Source organism: Panthera leo, chromosome A2, assembly GCF_018350215.1.
Source record: "Panthera leo isolate Ple1 chromosome A2, P.leo_Ple1_pat1.1, whole genome shotgun sequence".
NCBI lineage: Eukaryota > Metazoa > Chordata > Mammalia > Carnivora > Felidae > Panthera > Panthera leo.
The window spans coordinates 69,955,488-69,973,270 of NC_056680.1; the positions used below are offsets into that span (position 1 = coordinate 69,955,488).

General features: G+C 42.6%; 1 protein-coding gene across 1 annotated transcript in view; it reads right to left on the reverse strand.

Annotated features, from left to right (window-relative positions):
- Positions 1 to 17,783, reverse strand: part of HECW1 (HECT, C2 and WW domain containing E3 ubiquitin protein ligase 1) — a 401,044-nt gene that overhangs the window by 236,113 nt on the left and 147,148 nt on the right. Inside the window, exon 6 of the mRNA XM_042914353.1 lies at positions 215 to 539. Coding sequence (XP_042770287.1) covers positions 215 to 539 — 325 coding nt within the window. The remainder of the gene's footprint in view (positions 1 to 214; positions 540 to 17,783) is intronic.

The following is a 17,783-nucleotide window of genomic DNA, read 5'->3' on the forward strand; positions in this document are numbered from 1 at the left end:
AATAAATAAACTTAAAAAAAAAAGAATTTGGTGTATAACACATTTGGTTGTAAATTGTGCACTTTAATTAAAGTATGGAGTCTGTTGAAATATTAAAGCATACCTAAAAGTGCATTGTGAATGCTACGCTCATTGACCACCTGACCCACATGGCCAAGACCATTCTGTCTGCAGCACTCTGTCAGCGAGTCTGGCTAAGTGCTGTCCTACTCACCAATGAGATACATGCCGATCCAGTCTCCAGCATCCACTTCCTCCTTGATGTCCCAGTGGATCACCAGGTCCTGAGAGTGTCCTATGGAGTAGTAGGAGCTGCTGACCATAAGTGTGGAGCGGCTATCTGAGGTGACCAGGTCGGTGTCGCTGGTGGAGCGGGGGATGGTGACGGTGCCGTGGGGGCCGGTCCTGATGGCCATGCTGTGGAACTGGCCAGGGTTGTAGCTGTGACGGAGTGGCTCCTTGCACCGGCGGCGATTCTGGGAGTTTCTAGATGGGGATGCCATGGCGGCCAGGCCTAAAAACCTGTTCTGGTACAGATTCTGTGGGGGAAAACAGACAATGAGCAGGGGTGGAAGATGCCGGCTCCACAATCACTGTCTTCCCAGGGAAAGAAGTATATGCTGGGAGAGATGGGCTGTGAGAGAGCTGCTCTCCAAGGGAGATCTGAAATACGACACAAAGCATCTTCCTCAGGGTTTACACAGGGATGGCAAGAACAAAAATGCAAGCTCCCCGAGGGGCCATGCTTTTCCATGCTCTGCTGGGGTCTGTCTCTCCCCGCTCCTTCTAGCCCACAGGGATTAGGAGGACCAAATGGCCCCGGCGGTGTGACTGCCCCCCAGAGTGCCGTCCTTTGAGAAATCCAGCATCAATTCAATTGGATCCAATTTTATCCTTCTTTAGGGTTGATTATGGTTATTATCACTGAATATTTTAGTGATCCCTGCAGCCTTCGACACCCTATACACAACCCGGAATTAGAGGCGGTCCCTGCTGGGTGAGGCCACCAGTCTTGCATTACAACTCTCTATCCTACAGAATGTCCCGGTCATCTGAGATTTCTATTAAGGACCTCTGATACCTTAGTAATCTTCAAACACCATAATTTCCAACAAAATCCAATCTCAGAGGACCATGTCTCCCTTGGAGCCAACGTTATTGTAGAAGCCATTGTATCTGATGAGAAAAAATGCATTTTTTTTTTTAATCATTTGCTACATTGAGCATTCCATGTGAGCTGAGCCGATACTCCGCAATAGCTGGGTTGTTTGTAGCTTTTAAAACATGGGGAAAAAACATCCTTTCGAACTCGCACAAGGTATTCTTTTTTGAAACAAGCAAGTGTTCTGACTCCATCAAAGTATATTGAAACTGGGATTTAAATGTACATTTTTGGGGTTCCTGGCTATAAAAGTACATGCTATTCTACAACTAATAACACTTTTGTTTTCAAGAGAAGATTAAGGCCTAAAAATGTGTTGAGTCATGCAGTTTAGATCCCAGGGGCAGTTACTTATTACACACATCAATCAAATGCAAGTTCCTGACTTTTTGTTTACACATCATGAGGACCAGGCCTCAGCAACAGTCTACTCTTTGGATTACATAAGTCTATTTAGCAGCAATTTAGGCCTGCACTTTTTCCATCTTCCAAGAACAGGGCACTTGTAAAAAGTCCATTAACCTGATGAAGCACAGTGTTGGCATTCTGTGTCTCGGTCCTTAATGGCCATGTGGCATGCCTAGTCATTCATTATTTGAGTCTCTTGTTAGGCATTCTTCTGGCCCCACTGGCGGTAACCATGCAATTTACCATAGGCAGAAAAGCCAGACTTCAGAAAGCATCTCATCACACTATTGGTACCATGTGGTCATTTTTTTTTAAATGCTTGTCATTACGACAGTATGAACATGGACAGACCCCAGTGTCACCTGGAAACCAGTCTTCCTGTCAGGAAGACTGGCAAAGCCCAGGAAGCATGAGCTATCTGTGCACTTCCCAGGTGCCCTGGGCTCTTTTGGGCAGTTCAGAGACCTCAGTTACCTGACCATCCTCCAGGGGCTTTGTCCAGAGACCTTTGTAAATCTCCAACAAAGAAAGGCTGCTGCTAGAGCATAAGATTTCTGCAGTTTATATAAACTTCATGTGGACTGATAACATCTTAAAGTATTATTATGGAGATTAAAAGCAACTAGGAATTAAATACTCAAGAATATAATTGCAAGTTAAACCAAAGTTGGTGCAGCACCTACCAAGTTCCAACCTGTGTATCCTGAGACGATTTACTTAATTAATCCTTCTGGTCCTCAGTAACCATTTGTAAATGGGCTGTTGTCAGAACTTAATGAGATAATGCAAATCAAGCCCTTAGCATAGTGAGTACTCAACAAATGAAAATCTGCTACTAAAATACTACTGATATTGCTTTACTAAAAAAGCCTCACTGAAACACAGGTCTTGGGCAGTTGGCCAGGCTCATTCACTGGCCAAGGGTCCCCTCACACCATCCCCAGAGCCCTCATACTTAAATCCTCCTGCAACAAACCCACAAATCGTTTCTAGTCATGGCCCTGCAGGTTTAATCACAAAACTGAAATTCCAAACATTAAACAGTCTAGTGTATTTGTAAAGGTATCATACCAATTTTTTGGAGGGGAGCATCCCTTTATCTGAAAAGTTTGTGTTTGAAAAAGGGTATTTATGCATTAATGTTGAGGCAGAGGGATTTTTATTGACATAGTATCAGTCACGGCCTCAAAAGAGATTATAGAGAGCTTTTCTTTTGTTGAAGACACTTCTGCTGTGGTATTTTTATCAGAATTCCCTGGAAACCAGGCAACTCTCCTGAAACTGTCAAGTTACACCAGTGATCCCTGTCCACGTGGTGGGAACTAAGGCATACAAGGAAACATTAGTCAAGGAAGACATTTGTCAGTAATTTACTTGATTGGAATAATGGCATTTACCTGGAATAAGAAGGGCGCCCTCGGAGCTGTTCCTTGAAGGCTGCACTCTCCCATCCCTGTCTTTGCCCACATTCTCTCCATTTGTACTTGCAGCAGAAATGCTTCAAGATTACGCTCCAGCACCAACTCTGCTATAACCTCTCCTTCCAGCCTTTTCCCATTCCTGAAAACATGGGCCTCTGCTCCCTGATCCCACAGGAATCCCCTTCCCCTGCAGAGATCCTTACTGTATTATTGCTAGTTGACCTGTTCATGTGCATCCCTATGCTGTGAAGACTTGAAGCCAGTGTTCCCTGCTCTTTATATCCCCTGGAACTGGCATGATTCCTGGTGCACACACACACACACACACACACACACACGCAGAACTTCAAAACTTTAATTAATATGACGGATTTTCTTCAATCATGTCATTTCTTTTTGCAGAAAGTGTTTAAGTTTGCCATTAAAAATAGATAAAATACAGAAAGACATGACAAGTTAGTAGATAGTGCAGAGAGAGAAGAAAATAGAGACAAAAAGTTATGTACAAAGGCTAACATAAAACTAAATGCCATCATGTCCCTAAACAGGTGTTATCGTTAAAGACTCACGACAGCTGCCTCTGGAACGCAGCAGGTGGATAGCTGATTCCCAACGTGCGATTCCTTTGTGGCTGTGTTTTCCCGGGCATTCACAAGTGTTCCTAGCTCACACTATAGACTCATCCGGGTGGAAGAAATAATTTAATCATTCTCCCTTCACATCTGAACCATGGGAGATAGAGGTGGATCTGTCCTGTTTTTAAATGGCCGTGGATAAAAGACCACTCTCTTCCCAGACAGTGATTCCACTGTTTTACCATCTCGCAATTCTTCCTAATTGCTAAGGCAAATCTCACGGGACAGAGACCTGACTTCTCCTCCATCCCTGCAAAGAGGAGTGGCTTTCCCATTCTCTGTATGAGGAGGATTTTAACAGTATCACTAAATTGCTTCCAGTTTTTTCTCCATCCCACTAAGTAATTCAAGTGTCTTTTATTTTCTCTTGCCTGGGTGAAGAGTAACAGACACTGATAAGAAACCAAGAGAATATTAGTCACAGTTTCAGCAACACTGTAATTTTCCAATTATTGGTTGTAATCAAGGCTCTCTGGTTGTGGGCTATGTTAAGCATAGATTTTAACTGACCCTTGAAAAAGTGAATCCAATGTGTGAGCCGCTGAGAACAATCTATCACATTGTGACCTACTTCATAGGGAGTAAGCTTGCATTTGCTGGCTGTTTTCCTATGTGCAGCAAGGATCCAACAATGATATTTTGTTTACTTGTTTTGCTTTCCAACTTAAATAACTCAAAATTGTTAAAATGTTTTTAATTAAGTGATATATTCTTGGACTTTTAAAAAATCTTGGGCCGGCCTTGCATGTTTAATGTTTTAAGTTATTCTTATGCACTATAGTAGATTAGCAAAAACAAAACCTTCTGTAAGGAGATGGAATCTTAAAGGAAAAAATTGTCACTTCTAGGGAAGGGACATGTTATCATAGATTTTTTTTTTCAGAACACAGGGAGACAAAAGATTCTGCTTTGTCAATTTCTAACTGACAAAGTCATTAATAGCTTTTCTGTTTTGGAATATATAAAGCCGTGAGTGAGTACCATCTCAGAAATGAAAAGAAAGTGGACAAAAGCCATATCTACAATAGAGAAAATGATTCTTAAAAATTGCCTCTACACTAAGAAATCAAAAACAGTGAGTGGAAAACACAGGCCCTGAAGGAAACCTCATTAAAGTATATGAGACGAGGTTATAGAAACTGGCATTATTTAGCTGGAAGAAGGACCATAACAGTTTTTTGAGTTCAGGAACAGATTTTATTTTGAGCAAGTACATGCCTGAAGCTTTTTTATCCTACTCTCAGCTCTGGTTTTGCCATCAGGGGGTAATGGAACTTAAAAAAAATTTACATGTAACTTGTCTCTTTCTACAATGGATTTGAGAAAATTTGCAACAAAAGAAACGTACAGGGAAATAGAGGAATAGAGACCTGACAGAAATTGCAAAGTAGCAATACGGAAAAGGATAATAATTATGAGCATTTACTCTATGCTGGGAGCGTGGTGCATTATCACATTAGAAACCTCCTGAGTATCACCCCTCCCTTGTCGGTGAAAACTCAGCTCAGAAAGGTGGTTAATAAACATTCCCAAGGTCCTCTTACAGTAGGAAATGGGGATGTGAGCCTGCTCTGTGTGACTGAAGTGGGCGCTTTTATCAATCTTGAACACTCTCTCCAAATTATAACCTGGGCAGATATAGTTGCAGAAACTGATTCAAATATTCCTCTGATCTTCTTGACAACCAAGAAGACATAAAGAAAGCATAGTTCTCATGATCAGAATATTAGAATTTTTGCTCCCTCCAGGTTCTTAATAAAATGCTTCACTTTAGACTTTACATGGAGAATACCACAGGATGTGGTGAACATTATCTTTTAAAAAACTTTAAAATCACAAACAGTGGCAGATTCTCGCACAAGTTTTTGACGCAAGTCAAGGTTATAATAGAAAAAGTCTATTTGGGGCTGTGTTTAGCTGTGTTTCCTTCTGACCACATGCAAAAGCCCCCTGGGCTTATTCCACCCTTTATGCTCCAAACCTCCTGCTCTCAGTTCAGTTCCTATTCCCAATCCCACATCTCTCTGTCCGGCCTTGATGCAGATAAACCAGAGCCTGAATGACCTGTTCTATCTGCAACGGTCTTACTTATTTCTTATCAGTTCCCTTCTATTAATAAGCAAGTGCCAAAAGAACACGGGCCTTGCCCAGCTCTTCTGGATCTGCATTTCCAGCTAAAGTGGTGCCTGGTGAGAAGGTAGTGAGTGCTCGGTAGATGTTCTGTCGGATGAATGAATGAGTGAGTGGATGGTTCGGGATGGGGCGTATCTGCCTCTGTGTTGCAGACCCATGACATGATGCTTTGCTGTTTGAGTTCAGGAACCCTTCTCAGTGCCTATTTTGCCTAAAGCACAAGGCTTGTTGTCCAGAATCCCCATGACAGGCTCCTGAATGACACTGGTAAGAAGGGAGAGGTGGGGATGAGGTCCCAACCCTGGGTCCCCTTCTGCATCTCACATCCTGAGATCCAAGTCTAGCCTGTACATTCGCATGTTTGCTCACAGGACAGAGGTGGCTGATCTGACAGATCATCAAATGGCCAAGCACTTCCGAGGAGGAAAGTAGGAGGTAGCTGCAATATTACCATCTCTATCCAACTCTTTAGCTCCTGACACCTGTCCCTGAGACTGTGCCTCAAAACTGTGTTTTAAGCCTCGAAGCCATGTGTTGAAAAAGCTGTGTTTTGTGGTGGCCATTGTGCAGAGGAATATCACAGAATTACATAAACTAAATTGTGTGGGCTCCTTTTCTTTGAAGAAGAAATAGAATCCCACACATTGCCGGCTGGAAGGGAACATTAGGCGGAAGAAATTTTAATAAGCAAATCAAACTAAGTCAAGGAATATCCACATAGGAAGTCATGATTTAACAGACAAGGGACTTGTTAAAATGACAGTCAAATGAATTATTTTAGGAACACAAAAAGCCTTACCCCTAACAGAAAAAAAAATCCAACAATAGGTTTAAGAGAGTTGAACAGCTCCCACCCGCACTTCTTTCTGGGGCCCCCAGTGATGGTGGCAGAGGGACGTCTTTGTTTCTTGTTGCTCTAATGCCATTCTTGCAGCTTGTATGTAAGAGAGGTGAGCAGGAGGCCCGGCCGTGCTTTGAGGATATGTACCTGTCACCATTTCAGTCAAATCTGGAATTCTTGGTGCAAATCTGGGCCACTTGGGAGATTTATGCTTGAAGGTGTTCAATAACAAAGCTGTCAAAGTCTGGGCAGGGGTAGGGGGACAGGGTAAGGAGAGAGAGGAAGTTAGGAGGCAAGGGGGGGCCGTCCCATGTTATTTAAGGGAAGCATCTCCTGATCTACTTGAAAAGAGACATCGCTGAAAGTGGTCTTCCTCTGTGTGTGTGTATGTGTGTGTGTCTTTGTGAGAGAGAAAGATTGGCAGACAGATGGACAGACTGACAAGAGACAGAGAATGAATAGAAATGCACAGATGCCTTTCCCTTTTCGATCTCAGACATGTCCTTGTCTTCCTCAGGAGAGTCTCATCTTGATGCAAGTTGGAAAGGTCCCTTCTTTAGGTGTTGACACATGCCAAAGCAAAGAATATGCTCTCGTTTCCCAGAACCACAGTGTCACTCCCAGCAGGTCATGGCGCCCAAGCCCCAGGGACCCCACTGACCACTTGGGAGCCCCCCGGTGGGAGTGCGAGGGAGCAACGAGGCTGTGGAACTGGGCAGCCGTAAACCACACCCCCGACCACCACAACTCCATTCCTGGAGCCACACAGGGCTGCTGTGCCAAGCAAGGTCACTGTGTCTCTTCCACACCCAGGGCACCGCCACCTGCCTAACAAACCTGACCCATAAAACCAAGTCACAGAGACCCCCAGAGTGAGTGGTGGGATCGTGTCCAGTCCCTCCTGCTGCTCTAGAAGGGCAGTGGCCTGCCTTGGGCACAGCATGTGAGCAGGGGAGCCACGCCTGGAACCCAGGCTAGGACCCCACTGCCTTACTCAGGAGGGAGCATCAAGCTTGCAAAGAATGTAAGCCATGGTGTGTTTTGCTCCTCTGTTCACAATCCTGTTCAGATTTGCTGACTAATCGTCAGTGTGGTCAGGCAATGAATATAGTTCTAAAAAGGACATTTCTGCAGGATTGAAATGAGGTGCTAAGTTTGCATCCTTATTGAAGTTAATCCTCAAATACCTTATTATTTGTTGCGGAGGCTCAGGGCGCCATAGAGATGCTCTCTTAAGTTGTGGCACCCCCTGGGAGGCTGGGTCCAGCAGAGTTGGTCAGATTTTTAAGTAAAAAACTGTCTTTGGTTTCTTCCTTCCTTTAGCCCATTCAATGAGCAGATGTTTATTGAATCATTAGTGTGTACAAAACATTGCACCAATTATTGAGTATGCACAGAGGGATGGATTAAACAGTGCTCCTACCCTCAAAGAGTTTTGCACAGGAGGCAAGCATTTAAGCAGTCAACTCTGAAACAACAACAAGGACCACAACAGGAGAGGTAGGCAAGGTCCTTGTGGGAGGGAGAGAGATGCTGGAAATAACCTTCCAGATGGGAGAACAGAGCCTCCGTGTTTGGAAGGAGAAGTGGGAAGGTCACCAACTGGACCTGGGCAGAGGGAAATCCAATCTAAGCAGAAGGAGCTCTGTATATAAAGACTGGGTGTTGTATGGAAACCAATTTGACAATAAATTATATTTTTTTAAAAAGGCAGAGCTTGACAAGCATACCACTGGCATACCAGTGGATTGAGGGGAAGCCAAGGGGTGAGAGGGGAGAGGGTCCCACAACACACCAAGACATAGGACCTCCTCCCTTGGAGGAAGGGCCACAGGAGATTTTTTATCTGGGGAAGGATACAGTCTGTTCACCTTAGAAACATCAGCCTGCATCAGTGAGAGGAGAGCTAGGGGCAAGGAGCCTGCTATGTCTGGGGAAGCCCATACTACATCAATCCTGAAAGCCAAGTCCACCTGTAGGGAGCACCTTCATCAGATGATTCTTTAAGTTAAACCCACAGTGCCATCTGCAACCGAGGCTCTAAGTCTCATGGAAGGATGAGAGGTAAAGGAACAAGGTTCTTGAGGGGGTCCTTGAGGGGGTCCTTGAGGGGAGTGTGTAAATGAAGGAGGCACAGTCATGGAGACCATGGACATCACCGTGTGTGGCCTATTTCCACTGGGATCTCGTGGTCCTTGCATTCGCTCTGGAGTCTGGCAGTGTCAGTGCATCTAAGGCAAGTGGTACTTGTGCCTAATTTTATTGTCGGGGACACTGAATCACTTAATAACATGTGCCCTGGGACACTTTGCTCCTCAGAACTAATCAGGAAAAATAAATGTCAGGATTTTCCCATCCTTCATTTTCACAGCTTTGCCAACATTTACGTCAATACAAACTGAATTGGATTGGTTTTCTGGAACGTACTGTATTTGAAATCTTATTTTGCCATAGAATACAGTACAAAGGCTATTCTGTACCATTATAGTGCAAAGTAACTTCACCAATGGTATATGATGGCTAACTAATATGTAATTTAAACACATGTGGGCACATACAGTGTAGCTTGTACCACACCGGAGATGAGGCATATGTTATGAGCTGGATACTATCTAGTGGTGAGAAGATACATAAATTAATCATTTTAATATAGGGTGACAAAGAAACAAGTTTAGAGGGATTTGCAGGATAGGAAGGTAATTACTCATTTTGTTAGGGAAGGAAATAAGACTTAGAAATGTTTTAGGCAGAAAGAACATATGGAAAGGCGTGAAGAGAGTTACAAAGACTGCCCACGTGTGTCCAGGGACTGAAAGACCAGTGTGTCTGAAGCAGAGGGTATGCAGAGCAGGAGCAGGGAGGGGGCGGGGGGTGTGAGGCTGGAGCAGAATCAAGACCGACTTTAAGGCCAAGAAAGCCCAGGTAAGGAGAGAGGCTCTTTGGGGGACACTGAGCGCTTTTGAAGACAGGAAGGAGTAGTGGGGGACTCCCCTACATTGTGCTTTCATGAGTACTGTGATTCTGAACACTGTCCTTTGGGCAGAAGGAACACAGCAGACAGTTTCTGCCAAGGTCCTAGAGGAACTACCGGCCAGGTATATAGACATGCACAGCTCTCCCCTCAGGAGGATAGGTGGTCATCAACATGGCTTTTTTAGATCACCCGTCAGGACGGAGGAAGGCACCACCCTGGACTGCAGCTCTAACAGAAGTGCCAATCCTGGGGAACATGACCCAGGATGGTCCACGATCAGTATACAGGGGTGCTGAACCAGCCACAGCAGCATTTCCTTTTGCTATCAAAGTGCCCCAGATGAACACATCCATAGCTGGTATTAATTCAGCATTCATACGTGAGACCATTTTTTTGGAAGACAACTTAGAGCAGTAATAAAGAGGCAAACATAGATCACATCTGGCAACATAAATGCATCTGGTTTCTCCCTTCTGTGTCATACTTATGCCTCTCCCTTAACTTGAGAAGTGGCACGGCCAGTTCACATCCCAGATGGGGTCCTGGGTGAGACATTCCTTCCCAAGTCCCTCTCCTCCCCTCATTGTGCCCACTCCTGATATTTCCAGTCCAGGCTATTCAAATCCAATGCTAGCTGTCACTCATTCTCTTAGCCACACCAGGTTGTACCAGTTCAGCACCCAGGCTATAATACAAGAGCCGGTAGAGATGGTTTAAATCAAGAGATATCCTTTGGAAGAAGAAGGAAATAATTAAGAACTGATGCTATTAAAAAGGATGAGGCCTATCTTCAGTGATTTAGTTTATTGTTTTAAGTTTATTTATTTATTTATTTTGAGAGAGACAGAGACAGTGCATGTGGGGGATGAGCAGAGAATGACAAAGAGAGAATCCCAAGCAGGCTCCATGCTGCCAGCACAGAGCCCGATGCGGGGCTTGAACCCACGAAGCTGTGAGATCATGACCTGAGCCGAAACCAAGAGTCAGACGCTTAACTGACTGAGCCACCCGGGAGCCCCTTCAGTGATTTAAGATAATATGATTGGGAAAGTTGGAACGATAGGGAGAAAAATCAACCCACCAGCATCTCCATCAAGATTTGAACATCTATAGGAGAGTTAATACAAGAGCAGAGACAAAGCGTTGCATTTTAAGTGAACCGCAACTAAATGGACAAGTGTCTAGACCTGCGAAAGTCCCTTGAAAGTTCCCACAGCATCAGGATATCCCCATGGTCAAAACAGCAAATCAAGTGACCTAGATAAGTACCATATTACTTTGTTACCGGTTATTTATGGAAATGTCAAAAGGAAGGAAGAATTCTATTTTGAAAACAAAAAGTAGGATTCGTTATTCAGCTCTGATGGCACTGGGGGAGGCATCACTAAGATTATGGCCAGAGTGGATTGGGAACTGGCATTCAGGCTGTGGTTATCCAGATAACTGGGTTCCCTACTTGACTTCTCATGTGTGTCTTGCTTAGTTCTAAAAGAATATTAAGAGAAAAGAAACACTTAGCCATCCCTTTTTCAAACATGACACACTGCTGAAATTCTTGAATATCTTTCACAGAGAATCCCTTCCGACATTTGTCATACAAATTCACCTTTTTTTGATTTTTCAGAACTAAGGAGAAGGGATAATCAACTGAGGCTGCTAGGAACCTTGGAATCATGGACAAAAGCTAGAGTCTGCTGGGGATTTTAGACAGTGTTTTCAGTTTTCCAGACTAAAGGAATAGAATGGTTTTCTCCTAGTCCGTCTCTTGTTTGGATGCCTGGGACCATCACCTGAGCTTGTCTGTGATACACAAAAGCTACAGCTGACACAGTGCTTCTCCCAACAATTCCCAGCCACGGGGAATCTTTGCTCAATAGTATGGTATAGGTTTACATTAAATTCAGTGAGAAGACCATTTAATTTGATTCTCTGTGGCAATCTCCAGAAGGCGAACTAGATGATTATTGTCTGGCTAAGACATTTTCCACTCTTAAGCTGATGCCTAGAAGTCGTGGGTCTCAATGATACGGTAATATATTCAAGAGCACTTGCTGCCATTTCAATTAGTTAAAAGATAAGCCACCTACCCAGATAAATAGAACACAGGAGTCTCAATGATCTGGATATTTTAGAAAAAAATCTTTTTTTTTTTCCATCTGAGGCTTGAATTAATTATTCAGATAACATCTCTAATTTTCCCTTCTACCTCGTAGGTGGGAAACATCAGAGATTAAAGTCTTGTATCCTTCCAGGGAGTGACAGCTGTAGGAGAAGCCACGGGATGTAGGAGCAGCAGACACAGCCCTCCTTCATAGGGAGGCAGCAACAGAGACAGTGTCATCACAACGAGATGCCTGGGTTGCCATTCAAACTGCTCGTTAGGCTTTTTCACAAAACCCCCAGAGACAGCAGTATTAAAAGGGAAATGAGAAAATGAAGTAATCTGGGTTTCTGAAAGGCTGTTCAAGATGAAACATTAGTTCCCATGAAGTAAGAGTCACAGGTACCTGCTAATGAGTCTTAAGTGCATGCATTTCCAATACATTAGCTTTGTTCTTTGCAGAGGACAGGTCTTATCGCCTCTGTACCATGCGCTCCATGTCAAAACCTCAACTAACACCCACAGTCAGAGGCCAGCATTTTACTCTGGCTTTATTAACATTACTTGAAGGTGGCTAGAGCCACATTTCAGGATGGCTTTAAGCTGCTAAAGGCGGGTTTCCCAGCCAATCTTCATGTATTTATTCATTCGGTCAACAAATGCATGTGTCAAACGCTGGAAAATGAACACGAATAGAAACTATGGCATCTTCCCTGGAAAACCAGAACACACCTGAGTGAAAAATCAGTGAACCCAAGGTCCTCTGTGGAGTCATACTCTACTGACAAGGTGAGAGTTACCAGAAGAAACAAATGCAGGGCGAGAGTGGGGTGGATATTCCTGAAGGGAGAATGGTGCAAGCCAATCAGAATGTAAAGGAACCAGGAAATATTTGAAGCCCTACCCAATTTAAGTTTGCAAATATCTTCTTCCATTCAGTAGGTGCCTTTTCATTTTGTTGATGGTTTCCTTTGTGTGCAGAGACTTTGTAGTTTGATGCAGCCCAATTTGTTTACTTTTGCTTTGGTTTCCCTTGCCTTTGGAGTCAGATCCCACCCACCCATCCACCCCCCGCCAAAAAATTGCTGCAAAAAATGTCATATATATCCAGTAAGGAATGAATATCCAAAATATATGAAGAGTTCATGTAGGTGAACAACAAAACCCCAAAAAACCTGATTTAAAAACGGGCAGAGGACCTGAACAGATATTCCTCCAAAGAAGACATACAGATGGGCAAGAGGCATATGAAAGATGTTCAGCATAATTAATTATCAGGAAATATGAATTAAAAACCACAATGAGATATCGCCTCACACCTCTTAGACAGTTATTATAAAAAAGACAGAAATAACAAGTGTTGGACAGGATGTGAGAAAAGGGAACCCTCATACACTGTTTGTGGTAATGTAATCTGTGAATCCACTGTGGAAAACAGAATGGAGATTTCTCCAAAAATTAAAATATAACTGGGGCTCCTGGGTGGCTCAGTTGGTTAAGCGTCCAACTCTTGATTTCAGCTCAGGTCATGCTGTCACGGTTCATGAGTTTGAGCCTGGCATCCATCTGTCTCTGTGCTGATAGCATGGAGCCTGCTTGGGATTCTTTCTCTCCCTCTCTCTCTGCCCCTCCCCTGCTTTCTCTCTGTCTCTCTCTTTCTCTCTTTCTTTGTCTTTCTATCTCAAAATAAATAAATTAAAAAAAATTAAAATATAACTACCCTATGATCCAGTTAATCCACTTCTGGGTATTTATCCAAAGAATATGAAAATACTAATTTGAAAAGATATATGCACCCCTGTATTCAGTACAGCTTTATTTACAACAGCCAAAATATGAAAATAATCACTATTTGAAGATGACATGATAGAAGACCACAGCCTATGTTTTCTTCTGGGAATTTTATGGCTTTAGGTCTTAAATTCCAGTCTTTAATCCAGGTTGAATTATTTTGTATATGGTGTAAGACAGTGGTCTAGTTTCATTCTTTTGCATGTGGCTCTCCAGTTTCCCCAGCATAATTTTTAAAAAAAAATTTTTTTTAACGTTTATTTATTTTTGAGACAGAGAGAGACAAAGCATGAACGGGGGAGGGTCAGAGAGAGGGAGACACAGAATCTGAAACAGGTTCCAGGCTCTGAGCTGTCAGCACAGAGCCCGACGCGGGGCTCGAACTCACGGACCGCGAGATCATGACCTGAGCCGAAGTCGGCCGCTTAACCGACTGAGCCACCCAGGCGCCCCCCCAGCATAATTTATTGAAGAGACTTTCCTTCCCTTATTCTATATTCTTGGCTTCTTTGTAGTAAATTAAGTGACCATATATGTGTATGGGTTTATTATTTGCTCCATTGATCTATGTGTTTCTATGCCAACACCATACTGTTTTGATTACTATAGCTTTATACTATAGTTTGAAATCAGGGAGTGTGATACCTCCAGCTCTGTTCTTCTTTCTCAAGGTTACTTGCTTTGCCTTTTTGAGGGGGTCTTATGTGATTCCATACAAATTTTAGATTTATTCTAGTTCAATGAAAAATGTCATTGGGGTTTTGATAGGGATTGCTTTGAATCCACAAGCACAGAATATCTTTTTATTTATTTGTATCTTCTTCAATTACTTTCATCAGTGTCTCACAGTTTTTAGCATACAGATCTCTCACCTCCTTGGTTAAATTTACTCCTGAGGAATTTTATTCTTTTGATGCAATTGTATGTGGTATTGTTTTCTTAATTTTTCTTTCTTATGGTTCATTATTAGTGGGTAGAAATTCAACAAATTTCTGTATATTGATCTTGTGTCCTGTAACTTTACTGAATTTATATATTAGTTCTAACAGCTTTTTTGTGGAGTCTTCAAGGGTTTTCTATATATAGTATATCTGTAGATTGCTCTGGGTAGTATGGACATTTTAATGATCTTTTAATTCATTCATTGATCTTTTCTTTTGTGCTTTTAGTTTCTATTTCTTTATTTTTACTCTGACCCTTATTTCCTTTTTCTACTTACTTGGGATTCATTCTTTTTCCTGTCTCCTTTAAGTATAGATTGTTTATTTGAGACTTTTCTTGTTTTTTTAGGCAGGCCTGTATAGCTGCAAACTTCCTCCTTAAAACTGCTTTTGCAGCATTCCACAGAGTTTGGACTGTTGTACGTCCATTTGCATTTGTCTCCAGGTATTTTTATTTCTCCTTTGATTTCTTCATTGATCCATTGGTTGTTCAGTAGCATATTGTTAAATATTAACATATCTGTGATCTTCCCAGTTTCTTCCTATAATTGATTTCTAGTTTCTTACCATTGTGATTGAAAAAGATGCTTGATATGATTTCAGTCTTGTTGAATGTACTGAAACTTGTTTTGTGCCCAAACATGTGATCCATCCTGGAGAATGTTCCATGTGGACTTGGGTGTCTCCCTGCCCATGTTCCCTGTGGGTACCTCTATAGCCTCTTGTGTGACAAACGTGATGCCTGACCCACAAGCTGAGGTTCCAAGACAAGAAACTAGGGTTTTTTTACATGAAGACTCGGGATGTGTTTCTGCTGTTAGTACAGTGTCTTGGGGGTGGTAGCCTGATGAGGACTGTCTCTCTGACTGTTTCAGACCCATGAGGCCCAGAAGCACAGCGCCTCCCCACAGCCCCCCGCCACCAGAGGCTGGTGCTCAAGGAGTGTTCCCTGTGTGGGCTGTGCATGCCCACCAGCTGTGGTAGGGCTGGCCACAGCTGCAGTACACAGGATCAGGGCACTCCTATCAGAATTAGCAGGCTAAAAGTGGGGTACCAAAATGTTGCCTGCCGGCAACAGCACCAACAAAGCAAAAGGAGAATGCAAAAATGGAGCCCACCATTCTATCCAGAAAGAGCTCCTAACAGGTTCTTGGCCCTCTGGCAGATTCTTTAAGTTTAACAAATGAGAGGGACTCCTTCACATATGGTTTAGGCACTTTTCAAATTGTTGAGAATGAACCTGTGCATGAGACTCCGCAGAGCAGATTTTCCATTCCCTACAGCCCTGTGGTTCTCCTGGAATTAAGCCTCATTGGTTTTCAAGGACAAATGCTTTGGGATGTTTGATGTGTGGCAGAGAACTCTTGTGCCTCAGAAACAAGCTCCATACTATGAGATCCTGCATGAATGGGGGGGGGGGGCATGCCTGGGATGGGGTTTCTGTGAGACCATGTCTTTGCCTCTCCTACCTATCTTGATGTGGCCCTTCTATCCTTGTGGAGGTGCTATTCAGCTAGCCTTCAGGTCCCTAACTGTTCTATGTGTAACTGTAGCTTTGCTGTGTTCATGGGAAGAGATGAGTTCAGATCCTTCTATGCTGCCATCTTAAACCCCACAGGTTGAGCATTTAAAGGTTGCTGGAGTGCTCAACGTCTCAAGAAGACACTGAATGTTTGGATAAGTTGGTCACAGAATGGGTTCGGATTGATACTAGCTCCCCCACCAAGCTCAAGAAAATTTCCATGCAACAAGGTACACTATAAAACACTGCACAACCCAGTGACACATCCTTTTTAGGTGACAGATTGGCTTTGAGAAACCCAAAGCCTTGGCCGATAGGATCCTTAAATCTTAAAGAGCCAGGCATGCCACCTTCTGGCACACCTACTTATTTTATGTCTAAAATCTATGGCCTTAGAAACTATAAATATCTATAAAAATGGCAAAATCTTCCTAAAAACAATCCAGAATTTGGAACTTTCCAATTAGATAAGATCATGTAAGAAGTGCACTTAAACATAAGAATTCTAAAATTAAAAAAACAGAATGGAATACTTATTTTAATTGGCATGCACCAGATCCAAAAGGTTTCACAATTCCAAAATAGCTGCATTGAAATATTTTTCATTAAAGGCTAATGAAAAATTAAAGAAACAAGAGGTACCTAAAACAAAGGAATATAAGACTTATGTAATTCCTACTGCTCTCCTCCATCTTTCTTCATTTAAGTACTCGTTCTAGCTATCTTTTGTCTGAATCGTCTTTATACAACTGTTAACAAAAGTCCTCCAAGTAAATGGCCTTACAGACATTCCCATATCTACCTTCAAAGCCTTCCCAGAGTTAAGGAGACTCTGAGAGATTTTCTGGTCAACTTCTATGTTATCATCTTAAATGACCAAGGGACAACTAAAACTAAAAATAATGAAAACTCTTGCCGAATTCTGGGAAATATTAGAGCTTCAGATGGGAGCCTGGAAAAATTGGCAAAAGCTGGGTAAAGGTGAGAATGCTTATAGGGTAAGCCTTTATGAACATCTGTCTATAACCCCCAGTCTTTACAGGAAAATAAAATTTCACAATGTCCGTTCCTTTCCAAACCCACACCCATTGGTTATTGGTCTTTTTCGCCAGAGATTGCTACTGCCTTCTAGCTTGTCTAAGGGCGTGGCTTAAGTTTCTCACTGCCTGGGACATGCAGATTGTCACTTCTTTCTTCTGGCTGTGACTCTGGATCTTGGGACAGTAATAATTCTTGTACCTTCTTTGAGGTCACCTGTCGAGTCCAAGGAGCTACTCAAAATTGCCAAAAATGTATGCTGTTTGTCCCAGACAAAATTACAAAGTGGCTCCATGATTATAAATTGGCCAAACCACCAAGCCTAAAAGAATTTTTTTTAATTTTCGGCCCTCTCCCCTAGGCTTAAATAAAATTTTCTTGGGCTGAGGGGCGTATGTGGAGGGGATTTTCTAAAGCCTTTATAGAAAGATGGATAGATGGATCAACCTACAGTGTCATTTAAGTTGCAATCCAATTCTTTGAGAAATTGTGAGCAACTGTTCTTACCTTACAAATCTTTGCAAAACTAGAAATGTAACTCTAAGGGCAGTTCAAAGATCACCCAATCCTTTTAACCATTCCCCAAGCCTCCCTTATTTATATCAAAAGGCTTGTAACTTGCCTTCTTTCCCTGTGCCTTTGAGACATAAACGTTAAAGTACACATTTCAGAGAGGTAACCCTTATCAGAAGAAGAACCAAAGTAGGGAAAGGTCATTTAAAACTTAGTTTTAGACATCTGAGTAGAAAACCTTAATTTATTCCACCTACCAGAAAAACAACTTAGATCCTATTTCTTTTGATTCTATTTTTTAAT